The sequence below is a fragment of the Lotus japonicus genome, chromosome 2, assembly GCF_012489685.1.
Source record: "Lotus japonicus ecotype B-129 chromosome 2, LjGifu_v1.2".
Classification (NCBI taxonomy): Eukaryota; Viridiplantae; Streptophyta; class Magnoliopsida; order Fabales; family Fabaceae; genus Lotus; species Lotus japonicus.
In genome coordinates this window covers 92344714-92359411 of record NC_080042.1, presented here as the reverse complement: position 1 = coordinate 92359411, position 14698 = coordinate 92344714, and the positions used below count along the sequence as shown (strand labels likewise).

Sequence of the window (14698 nt, the reverse complement as noted above, 5' to 3'; positions counted from 1 at the left end):
TTATTTGTGAAAATGTATGATCTATGGAGAAGATGTAGGTGGAAGAGGAAGAAGATGGTGGTGAAAGATGAGTGATTGAAATATTTATGATTTTCAGAATTTAATAGGAACTAAAATTGATGCGAAAAAGTTCACGCGACCACACTCAGTTAAAGTTAACTAGTAGAAATTGATGGCATGATGTAGTAATAAGAAGGGCCTTAATTTAATTTCTCTCATTTTCCTATGTCTTCCTCTCCTTGTACTTCTCACACCAAACACAGCACAAGTGTGTTGTACTTTGTCTAAATCCCTCATCTCTTTCTTTCACACGGCAACTGCACCTCCCTCTTGTTCGTCTCACATCTCACCCTATGATCATGATCTTACTCTCTCTCTCTCTCTCAATGAATCTTCTCTGTCTTCTTCTTCCATCTCTCAATCAAGGTAAAATTTCAAATCTGGTTTCTAGTTGTTTTCTGTTTCACATCATCGATGGAGGGGAGTTGATTCCCTGTTTTCGTGTTGTGTGTGAATCAATCATTGATACCAGTGCTAGCCTTGTTGCCTATGCTCATAATTATCTTTTTCTACTTGTTACTACAAAACATGTCAAATTAGTAACTTGTTGCTTTGAGCGAGCATACGATAGGATAGGGCAAATTAAATTGCTCTCTGATTGTTGATGGGAGTGTCAGTGTCTGTCAACTGTGGTTTCAATAAAATTTTAGATGCATCCATCCAGGTCTTAAATTATCCTTTAATCCTTTATCTTTTAGTTTCTGAACAGGTAAGAAAGAGTCTTGAGATTGTGGAAATCGGTCTCCAGAATTGCTGTGAAATTCGATCTGTTTAGGTATCGAACTTTATTGATCTCAGCATCAAGAGAGAAAGAGAAAGAGGACAAGTTTTCTAGAGATTTTGGAGAAACCGATCAGTTCAGTTCAGTTCTCGGGCATCTACAATGGAAAAACAGAAGAGTTTTCGTGGATTCATGGAAAAACAGAAAAGTTTTCGCATTGTGATGGAGAGGCAGCTCAGCTTCATGGGAAGCGAGAGGAAGAAGAGCAAGGAATCACCTGGAAAACGCGGTGACTTACCCATTCACTTAGCAGCTCGGGCTGGGAACTTTAGTAGAGTAAAAGAGATAATTCAAAATTGTTCTAATTATGAGTCAAAGGATTTGTTGGCAAAGCAGAACCTAGAAGGGGAGACCCCTCTTTATGTGGCTTCAGAGAATGGGCATGCCTTGGTTGTTAGCGAGATACTGAAATACTTGGACCTGCAAACTGCTTCCATAGTGGCCAGAAATGGCTATGATTCATTCATTATTGCCGCAAAGCAGGGTCACCTTGAGGTGCTGAGGGAACTGCTGCACACCTTTCCCAACTTGGCCATGACCACAGATTTATGTAATTCAACTGCGTTACACACAGCTGCAACACAAGGTCATATTGATGTGGTTAATCTCCTTTTGGAATCAGATTCAAACCTTGCAAAAATTGCCAGGAATAATGGTAAGACTGTCCTTCACTCTGCGGCTAGAATGGGACATTTGGAAGTCGTGAAAGCCTTACTAAAAAAGGACCCAAGCACTGGATTTAGGACTGATAAGAAAGGTCAAACTGCACTACACATGGCTGTGAAAGGGCAAAATGAAGAAATTTTGCTAGAATTGGTAAAACCTGACCCAGCAGTTTTGAATCTAGAGGATAATAAGGGAAATACAGCATTACATGTTGCTGCAAAGAAGGGCCATACTCAGAATGTCCGCTGCTTGTTATCAATGGAGGGTATCAATATCAATGCTACGAACAAGGCTGGAGAGACTCCTCTTGACGTTGCAGAAAAATTTGGAAATCCAGAACTTGTTTCCATATTGAGGGATGCTGGGGCTTCCAATTCCACGGATCAAGGGAAACCTCCTAATGCATCGAGGCAACTTAAGCAGACTGTCAGTGACATAAAGCATGATGTTCAATCCCAACTCCAACAGACACGTCAGACTGGTATGAGGGTCCAGAAAATTGCAAAGAAGCTGAAAAAACTTCACATTAGCGGCCTGAACAATGCGATAAACTCTGCTACTATTGTTGCCGTTCTCATTGCAACAGTCGCATTTGCTGCCATCTTCACTGTCCCTGGCCAATATGTTGAAGCGAAAGAACAGGGCTTTTCACTTGGACAAGCAAATATAGCAAACAATGCGGCTTTCCTGATATTTTTTGTGTTTGATAGTTTGGCATTATTCATCTCTCTGGCTGTTGTGGTGGTTCAAACTTCTGTAGTTGTGATTGAGCAGAAGGCAAAGAAGCAGCTTGTGTTCGTCATTAACAAGCTGATGTGGATGGCTTGCCTTTTCATTTCCATTGCTTTTATTTCTCTCACATACGTAGTTGTGGGATCACACTCAAGGTGGCTTGCCATATATGCTACAGTGATTGGAAGCTTGATAATGCTCTCTACAATTGGCTCCATGTGCTATTGTGTCATTTTGCACAGGATAGACGAGACTAAACTAAGGGCGGATAGTCGTTCGTTCTCAATGTCTTATGCCCCAGACCAAGAGATTTTAAACAGCGAAAAGAGGATGTACGCCCTTTAGGATAGTTGATATATATGAACGAAATTGTCTCTATCCTCCTCGCACATTTTGTTTTTTGAAAACCCAGCACATTCTTGAAGTAATAATAATAGGTAGTTCCTACTAAACAGTATCAGATTGAACGAATACAAGCTATGATCTTTGCCAGCCTACAGAAGCCGCTAGACAAAAGGAGGTGGAGAGGGAAATGGGTGGGCAATCATCACCGCATCCATGCATGATTAGAAAGGATGTTGTCATTAAGTATTTTGTGGATTGTACTTGTGCTTGTAAATACAGTGAAATATAATGATAAATAAAAAATTATCTCTTGCTAATAATGTATTTGGCTTAATTTTTAATATCCCTTCAAGAAAATGGGAAGGCTAATGTATGTGTCATTATTTGTGTACAATTTACATTTTCTGCTAGTTTTCACTTGTAAGTAGTTTATTGATGATATGATGACATGATACTGAATTCCAATGTACAAGAGATAGATGGGCTTATCAAAAAAAAAACAAGAGATAGATGGGTTTTTGGCTGATCTATTTTTAATATTTGATTTTCAAGGATAGATAGTAGATAATCTGAAGTCTGAGCTTTCGCATGGAAAAGGAAGAACAGCCTCCAGTTGCTGAGAAAACCAACTGTTGCACCTAAGGCATACACCAAAGTTTTGGCAATAAGGCTTGCTATGTAATGTGGTAGAGGAAGTGAAGGGGGTTTGTGAAACTGAATGTCCAGGACTAAACATTCCACATGTGGGTACCTGCCTTTATCGTTTTCATTGTAGCTTCCTGAACTTTCTGTTGTGTCAGGGACCTTTAAGAAAAAGAAGGATGCAGAGCAATCTGCAGTAGAGATGGCCATAGAAAAGGTATCACTCAGTTCTAATCACTGTGCAAGTTATTGATTCTTATCATATCATTGTTCTTTTGAGTTATTCTTCATTCTATAAGACATGTCTATATTTCTTATGATAGACAACTCATTCTTTATAAGCTAGCAAGAAGAGGTAGAATAGAAACAATATATTACCTATTATGTTATTGATGATTATTTTTCATTTTTGCCCTTCTTTGAAGATGATAGTGGCCTAAGTGGGAAGGTTGAGCTTTTTTTTTTCTTGCATCGAGAGGTGTCAATGCCAAACACCCTGGCATTGTCTCGTATTGTCATATGTGATTTTACTTTTATTGGGTCTTGTAGTATCATTAGTGAAGCCTTCTCAGTGATACTATCATTAGTGGATTCTTCTATTGGCATTTTTCTTATTCAGTTCCTTCTTATTCATTGTATTCTTGTTATTATTGATTCAACATGCCTTTATGTAATATGACAGTAGCAATTGATATACCTGTCAAGCTTGTGGTTGTATTCTCGGATAGTAGAGGAAAAAAATGTATGCTTCACTATAGGCTAATTTGAATTTTAGTCAATCTGATCCAGTCCATGCCATTCAGTAAAAATTAGAATGATCTTATTTTGGACCAAATCAGCCTAACTTGCAAATGGTTGATTTTAAGCAAGATTTTCATTCTCAAGTCTCATCTTGGGGTTCCATTGCCAATTCTCAGAGCTGAGTTTGTATTAAATGAGAGCCTTTTAACTGAATTTGTATGAACTCGGCTATTGTTTGTAGCAAGTGCAGCAGAAGTTGCGGGAAGGGGAAGTTGATGCTGATGGTGTAGCGGAGGAGGGTACTGAAACTGTGATGAAGTCAACAACACCCCACCTGTTAAGCAAGACTGACTGCTTCTGATATTAGCACTGATGGTGGATTCTTTGTGCCGCGTCGAGCAGCTGAAGACTGCTTTCCTCCCCTGGTAATTATGATACATTCCTTTTCCCTTGTGAATTTGAGTCTGCTCGAGTGATTTCTTGATTGCTCTTATCTTTTTTGTATTTCTTTCGTTCATTGATTATTGTAAATATCGTTACAAGTGTTAGAAATATAACCATTCATGTGTCATTTACCCAACAACTTAATCTTTTGGGATAATTGGTTCATGACATGGTATCACAGCCTCTATGACCTAGTGGTCTAGAACTCAACCCTCGTTGCTCCCAAATTTTCTAATAAAAAAAGATGAATTTTAGCACATAGTAGGTGGACATTTGCAATGTTCTCGCTTAAAGCCCAAGTGAGCTCTTGCGTGAGGAGGTGTATTTGAAATATAATCATTCATGTGTCTTTTGCCTAACAGCTTAAGCTTTTGGGATAATTAATTCATAACAATAGACACATGCAAATGGAAAAAGATTTGGACAAAATTGAAGGAGCGGTGTGCTTTTGCTCCAAAATCCAGAGCTTTAGGTGGATTGATAAGAAGGTGCCATGGATTAAATGCGAGCAGTACCAGTTGGCGATGCAACATCTTTCAGCTATGTTATGTAATTGAATCTTCTAATTCTCTTATCCCTGCCATTTATGTCCTCTGGTCAGGGTGGAATGGTCGTATGAATGCAGAGTTCATCTGCCAAACCTTTAGTGAGGCAGTCACAGTAGCCTCAGTAGCATTATTGAACAACATCAATCGAGCGGTTCCATACATTGCCCTTGTTGGATATACCCGGGATGTCACGCACGTCCTTCCACCTTGAGCAAAGCTTTCCACTATAGAATGGTCCACCTAAATTATATACTTTTAAGTCTATTAGTTGGTCTAGTTCATGAGCATATAATTAACATAAGATGCTATGAACCAAATAAAATTCAAGGAATGTTAACTTACCAATATCCTTATAGACATCTTTTCATCTTTTAGTACTGGAACAAAGCTTCCAAAGATATTCTTATCAACATCAGTCGCCAGAGAAGACCTACCAAAAAGATATAAACAAATTCAACATTGTATTTTTATCACAACTTAATACAATTTTTTATTTTTTCAAACAAAAACACCACTTCAAGGTCAAAACAAAACAACTCTAATACCTTGATTGATCAGAGCAGAAGTAAGTCTTGAGATGTCCATCTCTTCCTTTAACCATATAGAAGTAGACAGGAGTATATTCAGAAAGACCATCATCCGCTAAAACCAGAAGACCAAAAGGTCCCAAGGCACCACGTTCAGCTGATCCACCACTGCTATCGCACTTGTACTCCAAATTGGATCGGGCTGTCTTCTCCAACGCCTCCTTATCTATCTCAAACTCAGCCACAATATCCAACTGTTGCATTTCATGTCATTTAGTATCACTTGAAAAATTACTCATCACTAGAAAAATTCAACGTTGCTCAAACCTGTGTGGCTGTAGCAATGTCTAGGGGCACCACTGTCCCTGGCTTCGCCTTTAGATTCTCAAACTTGTCACTTTTCAATCTCAAACTCTCCACCTCTGCAACAGGCCATTGAAGCAAGTTGCTATCGGTTTTTTTATCAAGCATCACTGTTCTTGGAATACCCTGTTCAATTAGAGCATAACCGATGTCATTATTCCCCAAAACACAATTTATAAACAAGAAAAGTACAATAAGTTATAAACTTACCTGAACCGATGCCCAACCTTTGGCAACATCAGCATGTTCACTATCCGACTCTCCAATCCAACTCCACAGCACTCTCCTTTTTTTCCTCTGATCATAAAATGTCTTGGATGCATAAAAGACACCATAGTCATACCTCAATCCAATACCAACATCGTTCTTGAAATCATCTGGTGTGAACTTGACATTGTTTTCATCATAACTCCCCAGCGCGTAATAATCATGTCTATCATCATCTAGGCTAACCTTCATCGCATGCTTCACACCAGCCCCATTAAATGATGTGTCCAAGCCATTTTCAACAGTAGAAGAAACAGGGAAGAAATCAACACACTCCCACATGCCAGTGCCAGGCACAGCATGAAGGATTCCCTCAACACGCTCAAATGTCTTGAAATCCTCTGTGTCATAAACCAAGGCGATTCCAGTTCTGTTAAGCTTCGAGCCGATGGAAATGCGCCATTTTCCTTCAGAGGTGAGCCAAGCGGTGGTTGGGTCACGAAAATCCTTGGTACCGATACCTGGTGGTGGGAACAGAACTGGGTTTCCAGGGTATTTGATCCAATCAATGAGTAAGGGATCAGATGGGTCTGCAGGGTAGGCAAGGTTCTGGACCTGCACCAAGTCGTTGGTTGAACCGGTGTACAACATGATCACTTCACCATTGGGTAAAATGGTGGCTGAGCCAGTCCACACACCATTTTTGTCGTACCATTCGTCGGCGACCATTGCCACTGGAAGGTGAAGCCAGTGGATCAAGTCCCTTGACACGGCGTGTCCCCAAACGATGATGTCTCCCCAAACTGCACCCTTGGGATTGTACTGGTAGAAGAAATGGTACCATCCCTTGTAGTACATTGGACCTGAAATTGCAACAACAATGTCAAAAGGTTCAATTTGATCACATAATTGTGTCATGTGGTTCTAAAACAAACTTGTTTAGCTGTCGTTCAAGAACAGAGGTTGAGACTCTGTTTTCCAAATTGCAGAAAACAATGAGAGAAGGAAGGAGGCTCTTACCATTAGGATCTGTAGCATAGGAAACCAAATTCCATCATCAGAGAAGCCAAAGTCACCCAAAAATAAGAGCAAGAAAAAGTTAGTGTCCTTTGGAGTTTTGACAAATTTAATTTATTCCTTATCTATGCAAATATATCTAGAGAATGCTCAATTTTCGTCTATGAAAGAGTAAGTGTTAGACAAGTTAGTCCCTAGAATAAAGAAATACCTCGTGTGGTCTTGATTGTGTCAAATGTCAGCCAAGCTAATCATTTTGACCGACATTTAACACAATCAGAGACTGTAGGGTTTCTCTTAAAGACTAACTTGTCTGATGCCGGACGTAATTGAGCATTCACTTTAATTATATGTTTAACACCATTTTATTGTCTACATATATATGAAGCAAAAGAAGAAAATGAAATAATTACCATTCATCCAATTCTTCTCAGGCTGGAAATGGAAAGCTGTTCTTTGCCATGACAGCATGCTGTTGTTCCAAGGATATGATTCCCTATTATTAATGTTGGAGTTGAGTAACCTATTGGACTTCTCAGAGACCCCTGCAGATACACCACGTGGAACAGGCTGCCATGTTGGCCAAGCTAATAATTCTTCATTGGATGTTAACGTTGGCAATGACACATTCCCATCATCATATTCATGTCTATTTGAGGCCCTGTAGCCATTGAAGGCCACCAATAGCACTAGCATGAGCAACCCGCATGAGATCAAAAGCACTCCCTTCAGCTGGCTATGAGGCTCCGTCGACGGAGCTCTGGCGGAGTGGGGGCCATCGGGTACAGGAACATAAGAACAAGGGAGATCTTGAGAGTCATTAGGATCAGAGGAACAACCAATGCTGGTTCCCATGAGAATTAGGAAAATGGGTTTACAATGGAGAGATTGCTTGTGGCAGTGGGATGGAAAAGTACACAAAGAGGAGTGGATGGACCAAATGACGCACAAAAGTGCACAAAATGTGAGCTGAATCACACAAGTGAGATGTACTAATTGCCACCAGAGCATATATTTATAGGAGTCTAAGGATTCATGTCACATAGCCACAACATTCATTTCCAAATAGATTGGGCCAGTTTATTTTAACTTAATAATTGAGGTTGGTGGCTCACCATTTTTTCTAATGGTAATGATTTCTGACTTTTATTCACTGTCTGCGCGCTTACCTGGTTGATTGGTTTTTAAAATAGGTTGAAACTTCTAAAATGTTTTTTAGTTGTTAGATTGTGTACATGATTGTCTATTTTTTATAATTTCATAAATGATCCAAAAATATTGGTGCACATATTTATATGCTATTCACATAAACTTGCATATTACCTTAAGTTAAAATTTATAACTTCTAAATTAATTCTAGAACATTTCCATGTCAATGTGAAATATGTAAAGTATGTTATTAATTATTTATTCTCAGGATTCCAAATGCAACTCAACTTTCATCCCCCGCAATGAGTTTTCCTCTTATGATGGTTTCTGACATGAGTAACTCGTTGATGAGTCAGACAAGTCTGTATTTCATTCATTCTTCGCCGTTACTGCATCCAATAATGCCTGCAAATAATGCATTCGACAAAACATATTCCATGGCTTTTGTACTTATCAACATGATTATGTGTTGGCCCCTTCGTTTTACACCACGTATGAGATGTGATGTAATGCTTTCATGAGTACAATGCAAGCCTTTCTCATTTGGTTTTGCCAGATGTGAGGTTGGTTTTGTCCCAGTGTCACCTATCCCCGAATAATGTTTCATATATAACTTATTATTATGAAGCAAGTACCTTTTGCAAAACTTTGATCAATCGCTAGTAGCTAATTAGGATAATTGGTCCAACACACCTAGGAATTAATATAATTTATTTAGTACATTAACATTTCACTCATGCGCTGATGCGCCACCTTGAAGGTTGTGATTATGTGGATACAATGAATCATTTATGTTTTTTTTGGTTTAGGAGAGAAAAAGAAAAGATAAAATATGGGTAGAGAGAACGTTGTGAGAAAAAGAGTGGATTTTGCAATTTGTTTGGTATGTTAGAAAAAAGAAAGAAAGCGTACCTAAAAAAAAGGGTTTGGGACGGCCCAAATTATAGTTGTAATGGTCAGGCCCAGTCTGAGTGAGTAACAAACGAGAGGGAGAAAGAAAAACAACAACAGACAAATAGGCGGCGCCGGCTCCGGTGAGTTCAGGAAGCGGCGACGAACTTCCCTCACACCACCAACCACCATGTGGCGGTGGACGTCACCGCGAATCTCTTATCTCGTGAGCCTCTCTCTCTCTCTCTCTCTCTCTCTTTATTGTTGTTTCTCTATGTTACTTAGAACATTCATGTCACTTCGTAATTCAGGTTGGAAGATTGAGTCAAGTGAAACTGAGTGATGGTCGTTGCTGTTACAGTCAATTGTTGCATCCTTCATTGGATTTACAGTCTTCACAGCCACAGGTATTCAACCAACATTCACAGTTTGTGAGTTACCTACCTTACATTACATGCTTCATGCCATAATTGTTTGAATTCATTTTCCCCGCAGACAAATCATCTTCCGAAGAGTTATATTGGGGAAAATGTATCTAGAAAGGATAAAACCAAGTTTCTTCTCACTACAGTAAGTAGTTATAATAGTAATGTAATGTATTTGATACTTTAAGCATGTAAGGGGATCTCAATTTGTTGTTTTGAAACCAAAAATTTGCAGCTTCATGAAATCAATGATAGTAAGGAGGCTGTGTATGGTGCCCTTGATGCTTGGGTTGCCTGGGAGCAGAACTTTCCCATTGGCTCATTAAGACAGATATTGTGTAATCTTGAGAAGGAGCAGCAGTGGCATAGAATTGTTCAGGTATTACTCAAGTGGTGCTTCCTATCTATTTATTTTTAGGCTTTTTCTTTGTCAAAATAAAGCATTTCCTATAATGAAATTGAACATAGAAAGAGGAGAGTGCAGACATGTAGTTAGTGATATGTTAGACTGAGGGTAATAAGTAACTTCTACTCTTAATGGGGATGCATTGCAAGTTAAATGGATTTGGATAAGATAAGCTTACAATTACTATAAAGCTTATGACTCTGGAACAAAAAATGGAAGACATTCAATGAGCCTATCTCTAGTGATGGAAGTGCATGTTGCCAAACAAGTTAATTGCCAACATTAGGTGGTTTTATCATTTAACACTGGTTCTTTAATATCCCATCCCAGGTAATTAAATGGATGCTGAGCAAGGGGCAGGGGACAACAATGGGAACATATGGTCAATTGATACGAGCTTTAGATATGGACCATAGAGTGGAAGAAGCACACCAATTCTGGCAAATGAAAATTGGCACTGATCTGCATTCTGTTCCTTGGCAGTTATGCCATCTCATGATATCAGTATATTATCGCAACAACATGCTTGAAGAACTTGTTAAGGTAAGCTTTCGATTGTGGCATTTCTTATTTTTTCCTGATAATATGTTATACCACTTATTTGTCTATTCAATATGCTTGCAATGGTGACAACTTGATTGGTTGGTACTTTTCTCCCAATAGTGGAATGAGGAAATTTTTTGTTTTTAATAGATTTCATTCCAATGGCGTGATTGATCCATCATCCATGTAAATGATTGTCAACATCGCTTAATTGAATAAAGCTTGGTTATTGTTATTGTTGTATTCCAATATTAGTCTGCAATGTGTTACAATATTAGCTTGGTTGTCCTGGATTTTGTTTCTATTGGTTCTGCTGCACTAAATTGATTGTCTGATTGGATGAATCACTTTTAGTAGCAATAGAATGATAGATGTTCTTCATTTATTGAAAATATTCATATTAATAATTAAAGCTAGAAATGCAGTTGATGAGAGCTTAAATAAAACAAGAATATTACATGCAGTGTTCCTTCAAACTCACTTACCAGTAACCTTTATTTGGAGTTTTATTATTTGCCCTGTTCTGCTCTTTTTACGCCAACCTTCAAATGCGAAAAATCTTCACCTATATGAAACTGTAACTGTTGAGATTTGAGAAGTGGAATGAATAGCTGTCATCGAAGTTATAGATTCTGGTCATTACTATGTTGATTTTGATCAATGTCAAAGGATAACAAAACAGTTGTTTAGCATTAATGAATAATATTCATGGTCTGAATATAAAAGAATAGAATTGAATACTTCACTATTTCATTTCTGTTGAGGGGAAAAATAAAATAATTTGCTTATATCAGTTTGTCCGTTTACAATATTGTTGTACTTTATGTAAAATTGAGCTTGCATCCTTACTCTGTTTGTTCTATAGTTCTATACATTTCTAGTAAGATTAATATCCAGTTAACCTTTGCTTCTTGTTCTTGTTCTTTTGATAAAAAGCTTTTCAAGGGACTGGAAGCTTTTGATCGTAAGCCTCGGGATAAACTAATCATTGACAAAGTGGCAAATGCCTATGAGATGTTAGGTTTAGTTACAGAGAAAGAGAGGGTGCTGGAAAAATATAGCCATCTCTTCAAAGAGGAAAGACCAACCAAGAAACGTGGAAGGAAGTCAGGTGTGACAAAGAAGAAAGAGAAACTCGAGGATTCTGGAGAATCCTCATCTGAGGAGAACTGAAGGTCAGGTACTCTCATTTTTTCTTTTTTCCAAATTGGATTGGATCTTGAACTGGTATGGTTGCAAAGTATTGCAAGAGTAAAATTTTCAGGGGCACTCATACTCATGTTTTGTTTCAGACAAAACACATTGCTCTTTCTAGACAGAGAACTGATTCCAGTCTTTCATGCTCACCAGTTGAATTTTCTGAAGAAAGAACCTGAAGGTGTTTATTATTCGACTGTTTGAATTTTCAAAGCTAGATCCCATGTCATGCAGCTGGATGTCTGAGGTGTTAAGTTAAAGTTGCTTCTAATAGCCATCAGCCAATCATTTGGAGAGGATGGTTCAAACAATTTTGCTCCCATTTATACTGAGCTCGGTAGTTAAAAGAAAAATAAACAAAAAAATATGAATATTTTTTTTTATGCATCATGAACCTGGACTATTATGATTTGTAAAATTGTAGTATCAAGGGCAGCATGTAGAAAACTTGACTGCTTATCAAGTCTTGGAATGTGTCTTGGAATGTGTGAATATATTATTTGATCATATAATTATCATATGTTCATTTATGGATGAGTTATAAACATATCATTACATTATTACTTTTAAGCAACAATTTCATTATTCAAAACTGTGCTATGAAGCTGACTTTGTGAACTTGAAGAAAAACGCTACGGGATCGTATGACTAATTAGTTGGATAAGGACTTTGTCATAAAATCAGATCAGATAATTGGCGAAATCCTGCTGAGCTTGTAGAACAATGTAATTATAGGCTATGTTTGGCATGTTTAGCTGATAAGCTAGCTGAAAGCTAAAAAGCTAGCTGAAAGCTTATAAGCTAGCTGATAGCTGAAAGCTGATAAGCTAGCTGATAGCTGAAAGCTGAAAAGCTACGTGATTGAAACAAAAGTGTTTGGTAGAACTAGCTGTTAAACAAGCTGAAATTGTAAAATGACATAAAAGGACACACTTGTATAATTATTTTTATATTACATTACTTTATTTTCACATTAATACCAATATGATATTAATATTAAAATTATTATCACTTTAAATATTTTTATTAGCTACAGTTATATATCATCTTAAAAATATAATATTTATTTTTATTTATTTTTATTAATATAATATTTATAATACTTGTGGTGCGCAGCGGTGTGGCGGGAATGGTGGCGGAAACTGCATACGTAAGTGTGAGGAGAAAATAAGTTTAGTGTTTTTATAAATATATAAGGGTAAGGGTAGAATTTTAATAAAATAATAAGGATAAAAATGAGAATAAATTTAATAAGCTATAAGCTTTAAGCTATAAGCTACCTGAGATAGCTTATAGCTTAAAGCTTTAAGCTACTAAAATAAGCTCCTTCACCAAACACCTTTGAAGAGCTTTTAAGCTAGTCAAATAAGCTTTAAGCTAGTCAAATAAGCTATAAGCTAGCTGAAATGGCATGCCAAACATAGCCATAGTCCCACTCATCTCCGGAAGTCTCAGGTTGCATGAGCTTGTTCTTAAATGCTGCCTTGTACATTTCCTAGCCTATCTTCATCCACTGACCTAGCTGAAATGTGGACTTGTTTAGCAACCCTTGTGTTGTCTCGATAGATATCAACCACACTAGCAACACTACCTATATAAGAACTACAACCTAGCTGATAACAGAAGAAACGGAAAATCACAATCAGATCAAATCAACTTATGAAGTATCATTTTTATTGACTTCAAAAGAGAAATCCCTGAACGAACTTATATTCATATTTAATACTAGAAGATAGTCCATGATGTGTATGAAGAAACACAAAATTAGCAATAAAGCAATTTAGGCATTAATCACAAAGAGTTAAAAGGGGAATATCTTTATTTACATAAGAAAGGGGGATAATCTCAGACAAACACATGCTTAATTTTGCATCTAAACTAGCTTAACAGATAGCTCAAAGAAAGAAACCTAGCTTAGTCTCCTAACTAACAATGGCGCCCACCAATGCCCCCACTTCACTGCTCTACTGCCCACACTCCCCAGCTACCAAAAGAGATTCATGATTTCATTTCTTGCTGCTTCTTGAGATTCTCTGGTTTCCCCTTTTCTCCCTCCACACGAAGCTGTTTCCAAGAAGCATAAATCCCCGCAATGCTCGCATATATGGCCATGGCCCAAAGCGTCACCCAGCACATCTGAATCCACAGGGACAAGGCCCACGCGGTTTGCCACCATTGTACAACGGACGAATCCAGAACACAATGAAATGAGGCGACATACCACACACCGATGAGCGCACCGTCGTAAACGAGCGGTTCACCCAGGCGGAGAAGAAGTCCTTCCGGCGACGAACTCCGGCGAGGATCAAGAGGTTCTGGCTCATGTTGGCCACCTCGGCAAGGAAGAGGAGCACCGGCACAGCGAAGGCCCAGTGCAGGACCAGGTGGCGGCATGTGACGATCAGGAAGAGAGTGCTCACGTGGCGCTTGTAGAGAAGTTTGTCAGTGGCTGCGCCGGAGAAGGTGGCAGCATAGTGCAGCAGCAGGTCCGCTACCAAGAAGGCCATGCTGAAGTCAAGAACTGTGTTCTGGAGCGCAGTGTTGGTGGCCATGAGGTTGGGGTCAGAGAGGAAGGCGAAGGCGCGGTCGCCGGCAAAGAAGAAGGCGATGGCGCCGGTGATGACGGCGGGGGCTACGTGGAAGAGGGAGATGAGGCAGCTGCATGACTCGAACCTAAACTCGGGAGTGCGTTTCGGGAAGATGATGAAGTAGCCGAAGAGGTAAATGGTGAGGAACATGAAGAAAAAGAGGAGAAAACCAAACTCAAGGGTTGGCATTTTGGTGGTTAGCTTCTTCTTCTTCTTCTAACGCTGCTTTCTTATATAGGGGTGGGTAGGGGTGGGAATAGGCTAGGCCTAGGTAGGCTTTGCTTAAATAGGCTTAGCCTGTTTAAAAATCTTAAGGCCTGAGCCTGGCCTATGGCCTATCAAAGGCTTTTTTTCGAGCCTGGCCTGGGCCTTCCGAAAGTCTGGCTTGGCCTGGTAGCCTGTTTAAAGACCCGTTTCACAACAAGA

The 14698-nt window shown here is 38.8% G+C and overlaps 4 protein-coding genes across 6 annotated transcripts; 2 read left to right on the top strand and 2 right to left on the bottom strand.

Annotated features, from left to right (window-relative positions):
* The first annotated feature begins 117 nt into the window (after positions 1-117).
* LOC130741077 (ankyrin repeat-containing protein At5g02620-like) lies at positions 118-2904 on the top strand. 2 transcript variants are annotated; one of them, XM_057593865.1, is made up of 2 exons: positions 118-426; positions 770-2904. In XM_057593865.1, the coding sequence occupies exon 2, from the start codon at positions 944-946 to the stop codon at positions 2582-2584; it is 1641 nt and encodes a 546-aa protein (XP_057449848.1). In that variant the 5' UTR covers positions 118-426; positions 770-943; the 3' UTR covers positions 2585-2904. The 2 variants fall into 2 exon arrangements, with proteins under 2 accessions (XP_057449848.1, XP_057449847.1); XM_057593864.1 differs by having other exon boundaries at positions 221-426; positions 759-2904.
* Positions 2905-4690: 1786 nt separating this feature from the next.
* On the bottom strand, positions 4691-8355 carry LOC130741078 (acid beta-fructofuranosidase-like). The gene is made up of 7 exons (XM_057593867.1): positions 7487-8355; positions 7077-7085; positions 6060-6919; positions 5814-5975; positions 5505-5740; positions 5302-5389; positions 4691-5199 (listed from the first exon to the last, which is right to left on the bottom strand). Exons 1-7 carry the CDS (start codon positions 8082-8084, stop codon positions 4996-4998), a joined length of 2157 nt encoding a protein of 718 aa, XP_057449850.1. The 5' UTR covers positions 8085-8355; the 3' UTR covers positions 4691-4995.
* A 714-nt stretch (positions 8356-9069) lies between these two features.
* Positions 9070-12229, top strand: LOC130741076 (pentatricopeptide repeat-containing protein At4g18975, chloroplastic). Of its 2 annotated transcripts, none has more exons than XM_057593863.1 (7): positions 9070-9339; positions 9425-9520; positions 9609-9683; positions 9774-9917; positions 10275-10487; positions 11424-11662; positions 11838-12229. In XM_057593863.1, exons 1-6 carry the CDS (start codon positions 9304-9306, stop codon positions 11658-11660), a joined length of 801 nt encoding a protein of 266 aa, XP_057449846.1. In that variant the 5' UTR covers positions 9070-9303; the 3' UTR covers positions 11661-11662; positions 11838-12229. The 2 variants fall into 2 exon arrangements, with proteins under 2 accessions (XP_057449846.1, XP_057449845.1); XM_057593862.1 differs by having other exon boundaries at positions 9084-9339; positions 11780-12229.
* A 1453-nt stretch (positions 12230-13682) lies between these two features.
* Positions 13683-14461, bottom strand: LOC130737299 (TLC domain-containing protein At5g14285-like). The gene is made up of 2 exons (XM_057589051.1): positions 13913-14461; positions 13683-13820 (listed from the first exon to the last, which is right to left on the bottom strand). The coding sequence occupies exons 1-2, from the start codon at positions 14459-14461 to the stop codon at positions 13683-13685; spliced, it is 687 nt and encodes a 228-aa protein (XP_057445034.1).
* Between the last annotated feature and the right edge of the window lie 237 nt (positions 14462-14698).

Bases quoted from the DNA above. Each gene is read 5' to 3' on its own strand.
- LOC130741077 (XM_057593865.1), top strand. From the start codon at position 944: ATGGAAAAACAGAAGAGTTTTCGTGGATTCATGGAAAAACAGAAAAGT.
- LOC130741078 (XM_057593867.1), bottom strand. From the start codon at position 8,084: ATGCTCTGGTGGCAATTAGTACATCTCACTTGTGTGATTCAGCTCACA. The intron at 5,976-6,059 runs GTAAGTTTATAA...CTAATTGAACAG, and splicing joins AAGGTTGGGCATCGGTTCAG to GGTATTCCAAGAACAGTGAT. The intron at 5,741-5,813 runs GTTTGAGCAACG...GAAATGCAACAG, and splicing joins ACATTGCTACAGCCACACAG to TTGGATATTGTGGCTGAGTT.
- LOC130741076 (XM_057593863.1), top strand. From the start codon at position 9,304: ATGTGGCGGTGGACGTCACCGCGAATCTCTTATCTC. The intron at 9,684-9,773 runs GTAAGTAGTTAT...AAAAATTTGCAG, and splicing joins CCAAGTTTCTTCTCACTACA to CTTCATGAAATCAATGATAG. The intron at 10,488-11,423 runs GTAAGCTTTCGA...TTTGATAAAAAG, and splicing joins TGCTTGAAGAACTTGTTAAG to CTTTTCAAGGGACTGGAAGC.
- LOC130737299 (XM_057589051.1), bottom strand. From the start codon at position 14,461: ATGCCAACCCTTGAGTTTGGTTTTCTCCTCTTTTTCTTCATGTTCCTC. The intron at 13,821-13,912 runs GTGTGTGGTATG...CTGTGGATTCAG, and splicing joins TTACGACGGTGCGCTCATCG to ATGTGCTGGGTGACGCTTTG.